This window comes from Lagopus muta, chromosome 3 (genome assembly GCF_023343835.1).
Source record: "Lagopus muta isolate bLagMut1 chromosome 3, bLagMut1 primary, whole genome shotgun sequence".
NCBI lineage: Eukaryota > Metazoa > Chordata > Aves > Galliformes > Phasianidae > Lagopus > Lagopus muta.
The window spans coordinates 30705611-30726301 of NC_064435.1; the positions used below are offsets into that span (position 1 = coordinate 30705611).

The 20691-nt window shown below is 34.5% G+C and overlaps 1 protein-coding gene across 2 annotated transcripts in view; it reads right to left on the bottom strand.

Moving 5' to 3' along the window:
• Positions 1 to 7612: 7612 nt before the first annotated feature.
• CRISPLD1 (cysteine rich secretory protein LCCL domain containing 1) overlaps positions 7613 to 20691 on the bottom strand; it is a 38664-nt gene continuing 25585 nt past the window's right edge. For both annotated transcript variants that reach the window (XM_048938640.1, XM_048938641.1), the window contains 6 exons: positions 19977 to 20107; positions 17129 to 17172; positions 16966 to 17038; positions 15037 to 15112; positions 10813 to 10943; positions 7613 to 9088 (listed from right to left, as the gene is read on the bottom strand). In XM_048938640.1, the coding sequence (XP_048794597.1) occupies positions 9037 to 9088; positions 10813 to 10943; positions 15037 to 15112; positions 16966 to 17038; positions 17129 to 17172; positions 19977 to 20107 (507 nt within the window). In that variant the 3' untranslated portion in view covers positions 7613 to 9036. The remainder of the gene's footprint in view (positions 9089 to 10812; positions 10944 to 15036; positions 15113 to 16965; positions 17039 to 17128; positions 17173 to 19976; positions 20108 to 20691) is intronic.

A 20691-nucleotide genomic window follows, 5' to 3' on the forward strand; every position in this document is an offset into this window, starting at 1 on the left:
GGTTTCCCAGAGTGGTTCTGGAGTCTCCTCCTTGGAGATATTCAAAAGCCACCTGAACATGGGCCTGGGAACCCTGCTCTGTGTGTCCCTCCTTGAGCAGAATTTGGACTAGATGTCTTCCAGAAGTCCTTTCCAGCCTTAACCATTGCATAATTGTGTAATCATCTAAGACTTGAATGACCCAATTAAATGGATTAACTATCTTTTTATAAAGTTATCTCTTTATTAAAACATCTAGTACTGAGATAAGACGCTCAGAATAGGCCATGCTAATCCTTCCTTGACAAAAACACTTGAAACACTGACATAGGTAAAATTTTATGATCTCTAATCATCTGGTGAACACATTGCTTCTTTCAGAAATATTTTTATAACTTGGAAAAGCAGAGCTCTTTATATCCCAGTTTTTGAGGAGCATTACAGGTATTTATGAGATTATTCTGTTCACTGAATTACAAGTTTAACTGAAAAGATAACCTAACCTTTCATTTATCAAATTTTGACATTTTATCTAACAATAAACAGCTTGACTGCTGCATAATATGGTTTGCTAAATTGCATAGAGAACAAAACCTCTGTTGTCAGTATTGTCCCTGTGCTGAAGACACCTTTGTTACCATGCTTTCTCATACACGCTCATGTTCCTCCCTCCCTCCCTTCCTCCCTTTCCTCTCTGATTTCACATGAACATTTCCAGAAACAGAGCTCTGCAAGGAGTCTGCCATCCCATTCACCCTGCTGTGCATTGCAATGCAGTATCACCAGAGATATTCTCTCAAGATTTTCTCTTTCTTTGTAACTCCTACCTTTTACTAGGAAGGAAAAGAGGCGTTTATGCCTTGCTGAAGCTCAAAGCAGCTAGGTTAGGTGAGAGGAGAGACACGACTTCTGTTTCACAGTCACTTCTGTAGCTAGGCATGAGTCGTGAGAGTGAGAGTTGAGTCACAACTTCAACTGTGCAGCTACTGTGAGTAACTTCAGGGTCAGAACCAGAAGTTGCACTGCGTAACAAGTATTCCAGCTAACACATACAATTTTGAAGGAAAGAAGCTATATTCTTTACATCGGCTTTTGAGAGTCACAGATTTTATTCCCTGTGTGCAGATTATCTTCCTTGCACTGTGAGGCTAATCCCCGTATTACTGCATCCTTTCTAACTCTTCACCAATGTCTAATGCTCTGAATTTTCACCTCCAACACATTGGTGTCTGGGAATTTGTTTGTCTGGGGAGTATTGTGTGGTTCTATTGATCAGTGAATTGGGGGAAATCAAGCAAAGAGGAGAGTTTTGAGCCAAACAGACTACAGGAACTTAATTTCATTTTTAAATTCTTCCAAATTCATTCAGAATAAAATGATTGGCTGGTACCTTCATATCTTCAATCTTAAGTAAAGATTCATCCTAGAAATTAAGAGAAACTTGATCGCTGTTTATTTTAGCAGACTTTGTAAATACAAACAAACCTAAGCAGTTTGGGAAGCTTTCTATGACATACCCTTCATCCTGTCTTCTCCTTACTGAACAGTTTGTTCTGCTTTCTGTAGTGTGTAATCTTATCTGAAGTTTATTTGATTTAGGATAGCAACCACACAGCTTTAAAGTACTGAAATCAATCTTTATTATGATTTATTCTTTGAATTCTTCTATTCAAGGACCGTGTGTCTGGTACAGTCATATAAGTTTGTCTTCTCATACACAATAATGCCCTGTTTTTCGGTAAGAGATATTTTCCATATTCTGTGAACCTCCGATGTTCCAGCGTTTAGCTGCAAACTAGTCTCAATCTTCTTGTTAAAGCCCAATTCTGTGACAGATTATGGATGTTATTTAGTATATTTTAAAGAATATTGACTATTTTGCATGTGCTTTTGGTTAGTGCTAAATAAGAAGCTGGGTTGAATACTCAGCCTTCTAAGGAATCATAGATGGCAATTTTTTATAGGAGTGGCTCAGAGTTATTCTGTTCTGTACTGTACTGATATAAGAAAAATAAAAGCTGAAAGTATTCTGAGAGATCATGGTAGAGATGGTGGTTTTCCTTAAGTATATTTTAGTTGTTTTGATTGGACTGCACTTCTCCAGGGACTCTAATAACTACAAACTGAACTGAAGCATTAGCAGAAAAGAAGTCTTAACCAAAGAAAAATATGTACATTGTGTAACGGATGCAACAACACATCTCATTCTATGCATAACTTCCTCATTCCTAGGACAAATCTGTTCACATTACAGAATAATTAAAATTACAAAATAATTGCCTTCTAACTTATGGAAAACTGCTTTAAAATGATGTGGGTTTTGAAGCTTCCAAATATGAATTAACATTAGTGACAAGCTAAAAATGACAATACCTGCACAATCTGCACATCACTGAATACATCTTTTATAATATACTCGAACTCTCAAACAGTGGCAGAAGGGCAAGTCTTTGTTAGTCATCCACCAAACCTTTTGTGCAGTAATTCCTTTATTTTCAAAATGCAAACTGATCTAATTTACTCTGTAATTCTTACTGGATAAGAGAGTGGGGCTCAGAGCATTTCACAAAACTATTCTTCATTTCAGTTATAAGCATGCCAGAGTAGGACTATCACCTCCACTACAGCAAGCACTAAATCAACTCATACAATGTACTTCTTTGTGTATGGAACTGGGCTAAATCCAAAATCTGAGACTAAGTCCTTTTGCATAAAATGATTGCTCTGTTTCTGTGCTTAGCACAGCCTGCAGCCCAAAGGTCTTGGAGTCATTCTGACACAACAAAATAAATGCTTATTCAGAAGACATGATCTTTCAATATGAATAAAGAAAACCACCCAGCACCAACAAGAAACAGATGGAATGGAGATTGAACTGACTACAGGGAGATTTATTTAGCAACTGTTTCCAATTTGTGTTTGAGATGTACAGTAGCAGTAATTTATGAGAAGTCAAAGCCAGCTTGCTATTTACATTGCATATAAACAAGCCTAAGTGAATAATAAAGCAGCTGAAGTACTTGTTTCTCAAACATTAGGTTAAGTTTAGGAGATTTGGTATCTCTTAGCGCTTTTTTGTTTCTGAAGAATAGTAAAAAAAAATTTGCATTGCTACAAATCCTGTGGAGTCTCTCAGATAATTACAAATAGATGCAAGAGTAAATCTAATACGAGTTCTTCCATTTATCCTAAGCTGATACTCCTAGAATGGATATTGCCTTCATAAAGAACGTTCATACAGAAATATCTGCAAACACACCTAATGAAGTTTGTTAAATGTCATCTAAAAGCCAATGCAGACTGCATGTCTTATATGCAACAAAATTTCAGGATTATTTTTAATATTGCTGGCTTTCAGTACAGCAATTTCTGTTCAGCTGTAACAGCTTTCTGAACATCTTACTAAACAGTCAGCATACAGTGACATTTTTATTTCCTTATAATGCCTATGCATTAAATGAAATCATTGAATTTTAAAGCCTGAGTGTTTTTGGCATTGAAAATTAAAGTATTTTGCCTGTAAAGAAATGGAGTACTGCAAATTTATTCTAGTTGTTTGGCCAGTGTGTCTCAGTTCTTAACCAACAATTTCACTGCTAGCCTTCAGAAATTCACACCATTGTTAGTGAAGACAAAAACAATACTGGATAAATCACCAGGGGCAAATATTGAATTGAGTAACTAGAGTAATTACTACAGAAATCAGTGTGATTAGTAAGACATGGAGCATCACAACTGGCGACTTTGTTCACATGTTCTTGACTTTCCTCCCTTGGTCTCTTATATTTCACTCTACCTTATTATAACAGCTGGTCTGATGTGGGCTTTCAGGTACTACTAGCTTCTGAACATTTAAGACTCATTACTAGCACTTTGTGCAAAATGCTGTTAGGGTTTTATGATTTGGAAATCTGTCTCCCAGCAACCAGGCTGAGATGAACAAGACATTAGATGGATCATTGAACAGCTGATGGCAAATCTCAGGTTTCACATTATCATCCTGTGTTAACATGGAGCAGGAATCACATTTGATTCTATTTTCACAATGCATGGTAAGGACCTCTGATTTAATAATATCAATAGTGACCATATTTAAAATATCAATTTACTCATTTATTCATGACAGTAAATACAGGTGAAAGCTAGCACTAACGGCATGGTTACTTTTCCCACAAGCATAATTTATGTCTTTACAAAATCATATGCAATTTTCTGAACAGTAAAGTATGCTCTCATCTGTACACCTAAAGCTCTGTAAGATGCATCTTATACAGTGAGTGAAACAAAACTCTCCAGGCTCTTCATTCCTTGTTTAATTCCCTAGAGTTTCACAGATGCTTTAAAAGGCCTTAAGATAGAAATTGTGACAGTACAGCATTTTACACAGTATTTATATGAATTTCCAAATAGAATAATGCACTGTATGAATTATTTCCATCACTTCTAAATATTTATATTTCTGAATCTGACCCTTTGTATTACTGCAGAAATTGCAGGAAATAAACCTTCCGTTGTGAATTCACAGGAAGCTGGCTTATCTGAGCTTTAAGCCAAATTCAAAACATACTTCAAAAACAATTGCCACACAGAAGATACTGTATGTGTGAGTAACTTGGCTACATCCCTGCTATATGAAATAAAGTGCCATGCATTTTCCTGAGTATATGCATCAGTACAAGAAAAAAAACACAACAGATATTATTATTCTTTTATTATTGTTGTTATTTATTATCTCCAGATAATCCATACGAAGCTGACAGTTGGGTATTTATGTAAAATTTGAGACTGGGTACTTCATCAGATAAAAACCCACAAACTTATATACAAATTGTCCTAACCTGTGTTTCAGGCTTAGTTCTGAAAATACTTTATGCATAATTTTTAAATCAGACTGTCCCCTACATGGAAATGAGACACAGCAAAGTCTGTAGACTCCCTAATATATTTCAATGTTCACAAAGTTTTTAAGAACTGCTTCACACCACCCCTAGTTTATGTCTGCCTAGTACTGTAAGCACTCTGCTGGCATGAATATGGGTTCCAAGTTTCCTAAAACTAAAATATTCTCAAACACTTATAAAAAATGGTGAAATTCGAATGACTTGTGTCTGACCACTTTGCTATCATACTAATTGCTGTTTAGTTCATAAAATTAGCCACTCCATCTGGAATCGATGCAGCATAGCAGAGAGACCACAGCTGATGTGCACTGCTTCATCAGGCAGGTGAACTATGCTTAATGAATATTTGATCCCTCTCCACATGATTCAGATTGTTTTTTTATGAAAAGATTGCAAGTTGTAATTGGAAATACCACAGGATTGTAGGATGAGTTTCATAGCATTCTTCCTTGCCTCAGATAATGCTTTGAAGGGCCTATTGAATTCATTGGGTTTACGTTTCTTAATATTTTAATTCTTTGAAAATCATAAATAGCAGATATTGGTGTACTACAACAGCTCGGGTTTTTAGGGGGAGAGTGGTTTATTATTTTAGAAAAGTATTGTTATGGATCAGTGTTAATTACTCATGGCAGCTATTTGCTGATATTTTGTGGGAGAAAACCACAATTTATGAATAGCTCAAATTAAGCTTTCTTATTGTTTATGCTTTTTAAATTTCATACCATGATTTTGTAACTCTCTGATTAACTGTACAATCAATAGGTGCACAGAGGTTAAGCTAATTAGAATCATTGTAGCAGAAAGATACTAAATAGAAAATGCTCGCTGGTGTTGTAGACTCACAATAGACTCCACAAGAAGCAATCTCCAGAAAGAGATCCTTCTTCTGTGGCAGCACTTAAATGGAATCTAGGAGAGGTGGAGACAGGCTCCACCCCCTCCAGTAGCACAAGTGAATTGCCTTCACCTGTGCTCCTGTGGATGACTCATTGCTTGCTTCAGGTGGTCAATTAGAGGTTCAGGCTGTGATCAACAGTTCCCATACGTTAACCGAGCAGTTCTTCAGAATTTGAAGTCTTACTTTCTTCTATATTTTTTGCTTCTACTATAATATGCTCTCAAATGCAGCTAGTTACTCATTCATATTAGTTGTAATCATCTGGCATGTAGTAGCTTTGTTGCAGACAAACATAAAAGTATGTCGCTTTCACTTTACAACCACTGGGAAACAGATACTTCTCTCATTTTCAACAGGCCAAAGTTAGATGGGGGGCTAGAATGCATGCAGAAAAGCAACCAGGCTCCCAAATTTGTGCAACAGGTGTGAGGAGAGTTACTTCCCTTTCTTCTTCAAACAGTGTTGGAGAACTGCTCCCTGTAACTCTTTAAATACACTAGAGATTGCCCCCATTTTTTTTTTTTTCCCCCACAAAACACTCTCTTTGTTGCTACACTGACGTGGATCTATCCCTGACCCCTTGCACAGGAACGCTCGGAAAACATAGATTTGACTTCAAAGGGGAGAGAGAGGACAGAAAGCAGACTTGCAGAACACAAAAAGACAACACAAACAGAAAACAAAAAACAAACAAACAAATAAAAACAAAAACAAACAAACAAAAAACCTGTTCAGGAAAACAAGTATAGGAAAAGGCAGAAATTTTGTGTGCCAGCTGCATTTCCATCTAGGACCCCCTTCACACAAGTAGCGAAAGGAAAGAAGGTGTGGGTATGACTGAAGGTTTGACTGTAGTGTCCCTCCCTCTACCCTGGACTCTGCTTTATCCCAAGAGAGGTATGCAGTTTGCCTGGTCAGAGAGCAGAAAGCTGGTTCATCACCGAAGCCCTGCAGCACTGGTAACACGTGGCAACAAGGTTGCTGCTGGGCTGTGAAGCCAACCTGTAGGAATGTCTCCTGTCTGAGTACACTGTGTTTGTTTTCCCACAATGTAGTTTCAGATATCTTTACCATCAAGTCTGCTTTTCCTTAATTTCAGAAATTGCCTTATTCCATTTTATGTTTTGATAATGTTAACTGTTGTTATTATTTAAAGAATGCTGGTGCAAATCTGTCTCAAGCCTTTGAGTGACTTGGTGCCCCATCACAGTCAAAGCCTATTTGCACTATGGTTTTATTTCTGAGCAATTGTTAGTGACATTACTGTGCAATCTACATAAAGCTTCTTTCAGTGCATCCTCCCCTGCCAATACCACATTTTGTCTCCCTCATCAGTTGAACAGATTTCCCAACTAGAGCTGATGAGGAATATTTCCCACCGGAAGCATTTACCAGAAGAGCAAAGGGCTGGATTGAGATGGAAAAAGCTGGCAGTTTTTTGTTTTATGAAATTGTTTTTTATAACACTGGCTTTCTGGCACAGTTCCACTTTGCAATGGCAGAACAGTCTGCTCCCAAATGCCCAGGCTAGAACTTGAAAAATGACTGCAAGACTTACTCAGAGAACTCCCAATGTAGTTAATAGAAATTGTGTGCCTACACTGTCTCTACAGCTTTTGAAACTTCAGGCTGTACAACTTGGTTGTACAACTTGCAACAATTAGTTAAGCAGAAGGAAACCTTGTGTGGTTGCTAATTCTTCTTCTTGAGGCGAGGGAAACAGTCGAACAATAAAGGCCATCAAATGAATTCTAAGTAAATAATTTTTATTCAAAACAGATTAAAAAAACTAACAAAGCTTGTCTAACTACATGAGGTAGTACATGTAGCAAAACAGAAGGCAGAATATAATATTCTGAAGTATGAAGAATATGAATCAGTTTACAAATTGAAAGGAAATAAATTCAACAACAGAAACAAAAAAATACCAAAAATAAATTTTAACAGCTTTTCAGTCTTAAAGCACAATACACTTTTCATAGAAAGAAACATAGTATCACCATTACATGTTCTCCATATACCATAATATGGTAAAATTAATGCACAAGGCTGTTCACCATAAATGAGTTTCAAAGAAATGGTGAAGCAACAAATGACAATTGCCACAGGGCTCCGCGCCACTATACTTCCTGGCCTGCAGGAATATTTGCCAGGTCATGAGGAATAAGCTTGCTATTTTCTTAAAATCTACCCTCATAATTTTGTATAGTGTGCGGATACCATGTACAGCTTAAGCCCTTGAGCTTGCCAATAACTATGCACGCATACAATTCTATGTTTTTTTCTGAAACCCAATTTAGGTAAATCGAATGAGTCACGTGGTAAAAGTAAAGCGTATCTATGCAGAACTGCACCGCAGATCTGATGGTTTATGCCTTAATTTATGGTTGCTCCACTTCTGAATATGAAAATTTACTTTCAAACTAAGATCCTTCAAGGTTTTATACATCTCGCTCTCAATCTGCCCCGATAAGAGAATATATATGAAGGACTGGGCCATAGTGAATCAGTACCTTGAACTAAAGAGCTTAGCAGCATTCAATAAACATTGTATTCATAAATTTATTTTAAAAACAGCAAATATGAATGGTCCTCTCTTGTAGAAATATTTGTTTAGAGGAAAATATACTAATATGTTTTCTCTAAAGGACTTCTCTGTATTTCCTATTTTATTTAAAAATTGTATTTGATTATGATTTGTGTGAAAATGGAAAACCGTCTAGCTCTTCATTTCTGCTTGCATGGCTAATGCTACTGTAAATCATCAAAAAGTTATATATATTTTTATTTTACTTTAAGGCATGATTTGTTATACTGAATTATTGGGATGGCTTCTTTTATGTACATTAGAAATAAAACCTCAGGCCTCCCTATTCTTAAGGTTACTGTTAGTGGCATATATAAAGCACCATACAATAATATTTTCAGATGAAGAAAACACAGAACATTTATGAGTTTTGAATTAGCTGTCTAGGAGTAACTGCTAAGAAAATATAGCAATATTTAACACAGGATTCAAAATACTGTTATTTATCAATATAAATTTTCAAATGGATTCTTCTCCCATGTTTAAAGATTTTTTTTCATTAAAATTTATATGTAATTTAAAGGTTTTTTTGTGGGAAGCAGTATATATCTTCTGTACAAGAATGTTACAGTTTTATACAAATTTTAGCAATGATAACAAATGGTCTTTAGTATTCTCTTCCAAGTGCCATGGTTTCACTTGCCTGTTTTATAGTCCACTCGCTTGATTCAAACAACAGCAAATACTCTGAATGCCTTGCTTCCTGGAGGATTCTGTAAACTGAAACATTAAAAAAAATAAAAAAATAAATAAAAAAAAAAAATTGTAACAAAAATTATAAAAATTTTCTCTCCCAATAAATTTATTAAGAACAATTCATAACGTATGAATTTCAAGTAATCCTAGATTTTCCTTTGGAAAGAAAACCAGGGATTCTGGTTTAAAGAATAAATCTCTAATGAAGCAAAATGTTAAACAACAGCTTATGGGAACTTGCAAAAGCATTCATCTTACGTAGACTGTTTAAAGACCTACATTCAGATATAACTTACAGATCTAAGAGATCACTTGCTCGTTGATTGTTTATACTTTAACGGATGTATTGCTAAACAGAATTTATATTTTACAAAAACAAAGGAAATATATTTAAAGTACAGATAGCTTCTGAAGAGATTAATATCTGGCTTCAAAAGAAACAAAAACAAAAACAATTAAATTTTGTTAGAATAAATATTTTTGTAATGAGAATTGAAAGAACTTGTCATGTTTAATGGTCCAATGCTTTTCCCTTTTGCAAAACATATTTGAGGCACATCTGAGAAAGAAGGGGAAACGGAGAGAACATGAAAAAGGGAGTAATGAAATATGTTGTCTCCATTGGCATTGTGGTCTTCATTACAGTTCTTCAGTTTCACAAAATAAAAATTTCATGAGAATGGTCTCCAAAACATTGAGCAAGATGGTAAAGTACAAATAATGACTAAATTTGCTACACTTCAATACTTTTCTACCCAGTGAGGGAATTTAGAAGGAGAACAAAAGAAAACAATGAGGAAGCATTCTTTCTGAGGGAACTGGAGGATAATCAGGAAAAAGCCAAAGAATATGCAAATGAAATTATTCACAAAGGAAATGAAATATGTATTTTACAAGCTTCTAGGTTTGCTCAGAGGTCTATGAAAGAAAAGGGCAAGACTGCCTGACAACTGTAATAAAAAAATAAGAAAAAATTTTTTATCTTTCTCCAACTTGCAAGTTTTTTAAAGAAACTTTCTGAGATTTTACAGAGGTAAAAATCATTCATGGCTTTACAGGACTGAGGAAGTTTTTCTTAAGGTTATATCTTTTTCTTCCTGTAGAACTTGGAGAGCTCCTTCAGGAATTACATTTGATTTGCAATGTACAGCCATGAGTTATCATCACATAACTCGCTAATATACTAGTATAATTAAAAGGACTTCCACAACACATCTATGTCTTTCAGAAAAACTGATAAAAACAGTAAAACCGTTACAAAATAGAAACTAAAAAACTTTTAAAGGTTTATGTGCACCAATCGTGGTCCAGGCTTATTGGTTTGATACTATATAAACCTGTAAAGTCCATTTCAGAGTGAGCGAATGAACCTGCAACTAGCTACCAGTGCCAGCCTATTCTCTAACTCAGAAAGAATAGATCACTGATATTAATTTTAATAAATCCCAAATAAACCAGAAGCATTTTTATTAAATATTCTATTGCAACATAACCAGAAAAATAAACAAGAGGGTTATTTTTTTTTTTTTTCATAAGCAGCTTTTTAGAATAATGATTTATGGGCTTAGAGGAGGCAGGCAGCTCTGGTACCACAGTTTCTCCAAAATCACTGCAGCTCTTACGCAAGCTCTGTAAATCACCCTAATTGATTACTAGCTGTGGCCCAGGTACAAACAGACATAATGCAAAACTTTATAATCTTATCAAGGTGAAGGGTAAACAGTAATATTAGAAAATGAGCTCTGTACCTTTCTGAAAATATGCCATTTTGGAAGGAAGCAATGTACACCTTTCTTTTGTCTACTGGCATAACATCAACATAGCCACCCTCATTGCGGACTACGCCAGCATGTACAGCTGCCCGGCAGATACTGGATATCTAAGAAAGAATGAGGAGAAGTTTAGTATTCTTTTTTTTTTTTTTTATTTCAAAAGTAGAAAAAAATAAAAATGTGTAAACCAAGTTTTAGGAAATGTAAAATAATTACACTCATTGCATGACTGATTTTATTAATCTTTGGAGTCCTTAAATCAGTTACATACAGATAAAGCCAATTTATAGGAGTACAGCCACTGTCTCTTCAGCAAGGATTCACAGCATGATCCAAAAATCATTTATTTCAGCCTATTTCATTTCAAGAAAGATGTTTAAATTCTTGGGCTTTTCATAATGATAGGCTCTATCTATCTGCCTTCATTTCAGTAGCAGAGAGGTAGTGAGAACCAAACCCATGTCCCATGAATTATTATAATTCAGGAGATTCTGTTTAATCTCCAGTCATAGCCAAACAGTGGAACAGCACAGTAGCAAAGGCACACTGTAGTCGTATGTTTCTAGGAAGAGATGTCCTACCCTAAAAGTAAGAAGGATAGAGGATAGCAATTCCATCTCCATCTGAATAACCTCAAATAGAGGTGAAATGCTCCATATTCAAGGGAATATTACAATTTTTCTGTCCAGCATGGGCTAATATTAAATCTAATTAGATTAAAGTTATAATATGAGCATCATATAGAACAAAGAGATCTAAAATAATTCCTTAGATATGATAGTTGATTAATGCCAGACTAATGATTTTAGATCTTTAATTCTGAGTGAGGAAATACAGTTGGGATGTGAAGTCTCTTCAGTTGCTTCAGAAGAAGAATTTTTCTGTCACAAATTTTACTCAGGCAAAACTCTCTGTGAAGTTAACAGCACCTTCTTCTGTGTGAAACATACTAATTTTCTATCCTGAATCTATGTAGCACAAATAATATTTACAGGAGAGTTCAGTGACAATCTTGAAAACACTAACTTAAATAATTGATTTAAACCTGCAAGTTACGCCTTCAAGGATATTATCACTTTCAAAATATTTTAAATCAATAGCCATAAATATGAAGCTTTCTATATAGTGCAGAATGAAGGTCCCAGTATTCTTCAGTACAAAGTGCTGCAAAGCATAGTTCCAGTTACAATGAATCTCCACTGAAAATCACACTATTTTGTGGAAAAAAAAAAAAAAAAAAAAAAATTCACAGCAAAAGGTCTCTCCTCAATCAATCTTAAATTTGAAGCCAATATAAATTAATAGCTGGTCACACAGACCACTGTTCAAACAAGAGCTGCATTTCTTCCAGATGTAACTGGAATAATTTATATCTGTTCCTGTAGATATTTTGTAATCTCAGTGCTGTATAAAATCAGGAACTTAAGATAAGAATAATTTTCCTACTCTTATTCCAAACACAAATGCTGCTAGCTTCAATGTTAACTAGTTTGTCTTTTGATGTAACAATATTTTTGAAAGTAACAATTTGAAACTGTTCATGTAAAGAAGCTTTAGCATGTTTAGATGTTTAAGTTTTTCTCTCCATAGTGATGGCTGCGTTTTTGAGCATGTCAGAAGTGATGCCACTTATGCACTCCTTCATACTTTTTCCCTTCCCAAATCCACCACACTTTCATTATATCCTGAACAGAAGTAGTCACTTTGGTTTTAGGGTTACAACATCCTTTATATACGCATATTATGTTAGTAGCTATATATCAGATTGCTACTGTATGATATCTGATATACAGGGGGATATCTACCTCAAGATAAGAGAAACAAATGGAAGGTATGAGAAGTAGAGGGTATAGAACACAAAGGGATTAGTATTAGGTGAAAACTCCATCCACAAATAAGTTTATAGGCATTGACTATATCAACTGCAGTTGTAATTTGTCTGTCACAAAGTGACAATATTTGGCAGACTGGAAGAACAGCATGAAATAATGGATGGTTTTCCTTTAGTTATGTTAGGGATAGTCATTGCAATGTCAAGGCTAAAAGAGGTGGGAAAATAAAAAGATAAAAGTTGTGTGTGGTGCTACTGACAAATCAAAGAAAAATCCCTTTCAGGAACAAGGGAAAAAGGAGTACCGGTAAAACACTGGGAATTTAAGAATGAGTATATGATCAAACTGAAGATAGAAAAGGAAGTGATTAAATAGTTTCCCATTGATACTACCAAAATTGTTCTCTAAAGGCATATTTTTGAAGTGACATCTGTTAATTACTTGTCTCTAATGAATATTTATGCAAGCAAATTCTTCTACGTCTACAGAATGCAAGTGGCCTAAGCAGTACTGCAAATAAATAGTCACGTGCATATATGAATACATACATACATCCACAAATGGGGGGGAAAAAAATTGCAGGAATATCATAAAAAATATTGATTTTCTAGAGTTAACCAGGAAAACCTTTGACTGCAATTAGAAATACATTTGCTATGATAAGTGCATAAATGAATTCCCTGTATCCATGGACAAATCTGTGAATACAAGGAAATCTGAAAAAGAGGATACTTGTTAGATGTTCTCTATAAATATTTAATATGAAACTAGTTCAGTCATAAGTTATAGTGTACAAAATACACAATTGTATTAGATAGTGAAAATTTCAGTTAAAATCATCTTAGCTTTAAAATAAAAAGTGATAGCAACAACAAAAAACCTGCAGAAAATCATATAATGACAATACTATCAATAGAAACATCTGCACAAATATAGATAGGATGCATCTGTCTACATCTGAGCTGGAAATGGAGAGGAGTGGACGTCTCTGCTCAGCTATTCACCTCACACTAGAGATAGACACTCAGAAATGGTCAAATGCATTCTCCACATCAGTTGTCCATTTATTTACCTTACCACTACTTATGCAAACTGCTGTAAAAATAACCTAGAGGAGCAGCTTCAGTGATTATATCTACTCTGCCAACACGTGAAGTTGGTAAAAAGACTCCCGTCACTGGCTTCTTACCTGTTTTTCTGTCCATTTTTTCCTAAAAGCAGTATGGCTGTACACATTTCTATCCAGTGGAGATTAATAATGAGAAACGATGTCTAATATCTTTAAAGCATAATTCCATAATACTAACAAAAGCCACCTAGGATTTTTCCAGCCAAAATAAACACTTGGTGTAAGATGTCCTCTTGTATAAGTTAAACAGAAACAGGTCTTTCTCTCACAACAAAGCCTCATCTGTCTCACTGGGAAAATTTGGCTGGAACCTTTGAACTGAAAATTGTCTTCCACTAAATGAACCATCAATGAATCTTAATCTCTTAAACACATTAAGGACCAGGTTGCACATGCATAAATCAATGTTATTTACTAAACAGGAATGGCTTTTCAAACAGGTAGCACTTTTGTCAGCAAGTACAAAAGTGTTTTCAGGATAGGGATTCAAGTTACACAAGTAACCTAGCTAGTTGCCATTCTACTATCGATGCCAGCTAAAAAATAGTTATAATATACAGCAAACTGATAAAAATGTGAACTCTGCCACTACTACCTGGCTCCTTCATAGAGAGATGACAAAGGATGTACATGGAAAAGAATATTCATTTAGTTTTGGCTATCCACTTGGGAACTAAACATGATGTACAGAAGACATGGCAACAAAAAAAGTTGACTAGGAAACAGACAGAAAATGCAACATTAGTCTCTTAAAATAATGCAATATGAGAAACTTTATAGAAATATATCAAAATCCTTGTACAAATATTTAGCTATCTACAAAGATAAGAAATATCCAAAACAATAATAGCGTGGACATTTATTTTCAGAGTAATTTTGGTTAGTCAGACAAAAAATATGGTTGCCTTAGGATCTAAAGTGCAAGGATTTAAATGGGTATACATTGTCAGTGAATGAATCAATGGGAATTTAGATCAAAAATTGAGAACATGGGTCCAGAAGTCCCATGACTGAAGTCTACACTGAGTTTTTAATAAAATTTCCATTGAATTGTCTGAGTATTCAAAGACAAAGAACTTCTGAAAAGACTGTTATGTATGTCTTTTTTTGATATTAAGTGTAAAAAATTAGCATGTGGAAGAAAACTGAATATTTATCTATTAGCATTATTTTTACATTATAGCTTTTCACAGAACTTTACATTTCATTTCTTAATGCAGCGTAGATCACAGAACTTACATCAGAATAAATTCGTGTTCCGATGACTCGAGCGTAGTGTGGATTTGCCTGCATACAGTTGTGAGGACAATACACTCTGAAATATTGAAAATAAAGCACAATTAGGAAGAATGATAAAAGAGTACTATTATAACATATTCAGTATCAACATTAGTGAGTATTAATCAGCCTGGTGGTGCTTACACAAAGGTCCATACCGATGCTAGAAGGCTAACAGTTTTGAGCGTTTGATACTACTAATGAGAAGAATTCCTAAAGTAACTTGTAATTCATAACAAAGTGCTTGAAAACATACTTCAAAGCTCTGATCTTCTTCTCTTTGGATAAGTTTATGATATTTTCATTTTACATATTTGAGTACAGTAATAAAGCCATTTGTGTATTATTATCTGCTTCTACAGTATCCTATCTGAACTGTACAGCTGCATATCTTCTCAGGAGATGAATACTTCAGTGAAGGCCTGCTACAGTGCTAATGCCATGAAAAATTAGCAACTTATAATGAGGGTCAGCACTTAAAATCCTTGGATAAAATAGAAAATTCTGGAAGGTAATGAGATTCCTAGCAGATTCCAGGGGATATGTTTCTATCCATGCCCTTGTCGATATTTGATATGCCACAGCCTTTGGGCATGCTATTATCAGTTTTATCAGATGGGTCACCAAAATAAGCTGATGCAGCTGTGAGAGAGATTTTTGTCTAAAGGAAGTAAGATGTCAAAGAGTCATTTGAAGACTTCCTGATTTATAGATAGAGCATGAGGGAAAAACAAGGTTGCACGATCAATGCCATAGACAGTCATTTTCAGAATAGTGTTAAGTACGTATACAGGTTCCTAAGTGTATCACCACTGTTGAGAAGCTCCTTAAGTTGATACTTCAGAATTAATTAGTTCTTCTTGTGTGGGTTTGTTTGTTTGTTTTTGCTGTTTTTTTTTGTTTGTTTGTTTTTTTTTGAGCTAGATACTAATTTTCTTCTTAATTAAGGTAGCTTCAGTTTTTGATTACGAAAAAAATAATAAAGGTAGAAGTATGAGTGTCCATTCCCGCATTCCACTCCTTCTCTTACTTCTCCACATCCTCCAGCTAAGAAGCCAGAAGTCATAGCCAAACACCAAACAAGTCCACGAACCCAAGTGCTACATGAAGGGATGTTTTCCTAGCAGTTCTGGCTTTGTACTTGCTTCCTGTTCTGGCTTTAGGACTGGTATGAAAGTACTCCTGTGGATATCTCCAGCTTAGCTTGCGGTAAATCATGCTATAATGTATTTACCTTTGACTCATCTATGGTCTTAAGAAGTGTTACTGATCTCCTTCCTCAAAACATTGAGGCATTGGCTTCTACTGATGAGCTAATACATAGGCTTCAAAGAAAAGGAGCATCTGTTTGACTGAAAGGTGTTAGCTGACCTGCAGACTACACCTTACCTTAAAAACATATTCTTCAATATTTTTGCAAATATATTTGCTCACTGAATCCTCCAGGACTCAAAAAAAAAAAAAAAAAAAAGATTACTTCTGTGATAAGTATCTGCATCAGTTCCTTCTAATTTATCTGCCTTACAAGCAATTACATTGAAATAAAGTATGTTTTGCTCAAGATGCATAGATTTAATAATAAACAGTGAAAAAGAAAAATAGATTTTCCTTTTCAGTCTTTAGTCTAACAAAAGATTTACTAAGATTTGATAAAGAGATGAAAGAAAGATCTGAACAGACAAGAGAAAGTGAAATTTGTCTATGAAAACAGCTGATGGATCACCTTCAGCTACTCAACCATTTATTTAGACCTAAAACTAAAATATTGGGAAAACATTTCCACCTAGCACATCTACTGCTGTCACCTTTGTTAATGTCAACTATAGATAATCAGTATCTGACATAAAATATGTAGCATTTTGTATTAATAAAAGATCCAAAGAATTTTACCTTGGACAGTGTGAAGTTGGTTTTTGAAATGGGCACAATTGTTCCACTGTTGTTTCACAGGTGATAGCTTGAACTGGAAAAAGTAAAATAGGAACAAATAAGTTTGTGCTATTTGGAAAATCATAGTTTAAAATAAATGAGTTCATAAAAAAAAAATGCTAACCTGTTACTTTAGAGACTGTGAAGGAATTAGCAGATTGGTATTTTCTGAAGAAGATATAACAGAAATAGTCAGTAAATAACATCTCTTAATGTTTCCAGTCTTCAATGTCATTTTAGTTAGGAGAACTTTCATACGTAAACCTAAAAATAAACTTAAGACATTGTCCTCAGTCAATTTTTACTCATTAAACCCACCCTACCCAAATGTGAATCTATTTGTTAGAGCGGCACATTTAGTTTGTACTCTAAGTAAATCTAATTGGAAACCAAGAATGCATGTTAAACTCTTTCAGTAACTTAGTTTGCTTAGAGACTATGCGTGCTAAGTGCAAATTATGCAAACTCTTTGTCCGTCAAAATGTATTAAACAAAAACTATGGTTGAGAATTTTTCAGAAACATTCATTTACAATAAGGGATCATTCACTTGTTTGCTTGGATTAGTTCATGTCATTGCATAGTCTACCAGTTCCATATTTGGTCCCTTACTGCCTTTCAATTTGTTTTCATTAAGTTAGCTCATACTTTGGTTGCCCTAGCATTGCCAAACACTGATACAGGAACAGTTGACTGTATTCTATTGTTGATTAACTAGTAGACATATGGTTTAAAATGTTTGCCTATACTCTGATAATAGAACAGATGGATTAAAAAAATTGTATTAGCAAGCCTGAATATAAATCAGTGAAGAAAACTGAGAAGTTTGCTGTATGTTAAACTGAAATTTCTTTTTCTGTGTTTTGGATTATACACTATGAGTGAAATTGTCTTCACTTCATAATATTCATCAAATTTATGTGTAGCTTATGCAAGAATCCACCTAGAGACAGTGAGATAACTGCAAGGTCTCCCTAGTCTTCTTGTTTGAAGGTTTCATCCATTAACTAGAGAAATCCTGCCCAGGTAGTACTGTCATTTTATTTTAAACAGGTGTCTTACAAAACTGAGAAATCAACTAATACAGAATTTGCATCATAACCTCACAGAAGGGACATTTACTAGATGTGAAACTTTGGTAAATCTTCTCTATTTATACCAAAGACTACAATTTAGGGACTGACTTACTATGCTAATGCTGGATATAGCAATATTTTATAAATTCACTCTATAGTGTGAAGTCACAAACAGTGCAGGACATTAATGAAGAATTATGTCATCTGTACACACATGCAGTAGCAGAAATTTCATGAAATATACTTGTAGAAAGGAAGGTACAGTATTGGTCGTTTAACAGTATTTAATCCATAAGGCCTCTAATATAATTTTTCTAAAATGTGAACCAAAAACCAAAAACAAATTAGCCTTTAATGTTCAGATGTGATACAACTTATATGTGTCCATAGAAAAGAAAACTGAGAACTAATAGCTCATTTCTGTGTTCTGATTCTCAGAGAATAAGTGCCAAACACATTCTGTAGATGACACTCATGGTTTTGTCTCAAATAGCGCAGAAACACAGACATACAAGGTGATAGGTAATCCATTCCTTCCACTTTGAAAATTTTCTGAAATTTAATTACCACTACATTTGTAGGAGAGCTGAGTCCAAAAGCAATACAGATTTGAAGGTTGGAACCAGATGATTTTGATTTCCCTTCCAATCCAAGCCATTCTGTGATCTTATGATCTGTTTATCTCTTTGTCTCAAAACATTTAATGAAGGAATAATTATCTGTACGATCCTTTTAAGGAAGTGTAATTTAAACTGCATTCAGACCATTTGATGACCAAAGAAACAGATAAATGTCAATGCCTGAAGTGCTTGCTACCTAGATACCCCTAATTCTAGGCCACTGAACTTAGTCTACCTGGTCAGTGTTTCTCTGTATTCTGGATTATGTAAATCTGTTGAAGAGAAAAATTACATCAGATTTTACACTATGTGCAATTGGTTAGCACAACACATAGACATAGCACAGCTTCTATTGGTTACACCAGGTTCATACACAAACCAAATACATAATTCAGCAAAATGCTTGTTCTTTCAATTTGATATTACTCATACATTCTTACATGTACAGTATTATCACACATATACTAACTACACATAGTATTGTACAGTTGTTCAGAATACATTAAGATGTAGTGTAGATTCCAGATGCTATTAGTATCTTACGTTCCAATATACTAATATTAATGCTGTTCTACCAATAGAAAATTATGCATTATATACTTCAGTTTTATATACTACTTTTCTCATTTTACTTTTAGCATGTCAGGGAGTATCTGGATTTATTGTCACACATCAGTCTCAGGACAAGCACCTGAACAGTGTAGTTCATGTCCAAATGAAGTTTCCACGGCATACAGTATTATCCCATCACTGGCCAATGCAGATATTGAAACAAGTATTTGTGCAAAATGTCACTGAACTGTAATGAAACTATCAGAAATATAAGAAGAGATGCATTTTTGCTTGGTTCATATTGTTTCTATGCACAGCACAAGAGGATCACTTCCAAACACGAGCTTGGACAATTTTTGCCTTGTTAGCTGTCATACACTTCTGTGTAAGTGGACTAACACTGAATAAATTAGCAGCTTTGTCCAAAACTTTTAAGGCAAACTATGTTAGTGTCAGTATGTACTGTTTTTCTACAGTAATTCTGTACAGTTACAAATGAGTTAATTATTCTGTCACTTTTCTATACACCATTAAACACTGGCTAAAGTTTCAAAATTGATTCAATACCTGTATATCCACATAAACTTTTACAGTATTTTCATTTTTTTATGACAAAAGAAGTATGCAAAATGCTACTCTTGTTATACATCTTGTATGAAATAACAGCAACAACAGAAAAAACAAATGAAAACTGTTCCACGTGTTTTAATTTTAAGGAAGCTTACCCAATTGATTGAATGCCATTTCTGTAAGATTTGATGAAGTAATTTTTTCTTCCTTGCCTTGTGACATCAACCCAACCACCTTCATTGTCTAGGATTCCATAATGTATGGCAGCTTTACAAATACTGGATTGCTGAAAAACAGAATTTGAGAAGGAATTCCAAGTCAGAGAAAAATACTACTTTCTATTGCAGTTTAATTTAGCTTTTTAATTACGCCATTCAAAACTTGGTAGATAGTCTATCAAGTTTGAAGTGGTCTATGTAGGTATTATTTCAAATGAAGAAAAAAATCACTTTGCCTTATTCAGAGATAAAATATACTCATTTACAATATATTCATTCACCTTTGCTCTTTTTTTCCTATACTATTTTTCAGTTATACGTGAAAAATTATGCAGCAAGATATTTAGTTTACATATGTAGATCTGTCTTACCAAAGCAATTTGTGCCTACAGACTGTCATATTTGTCCTGAATTTGCATCTTCACAAATTTGCACCCCAACATTTTGGCATGAAAATTTTCATTCTGTTTGTGTGCAAGAGGAGGAAGTACACATGGATAGTAAACGCAAAGGTGCAAACTCAGTTTGGTACTATTTTAAATATTTTGATATAGGCTTTTATTTAGGCTGAAAACTGTTTTCTTCAAAATCTATTCTCACTGCAATTTTAACTAGCATTCCAGAAAAAAAAACATTTCATTAAACATTGTAT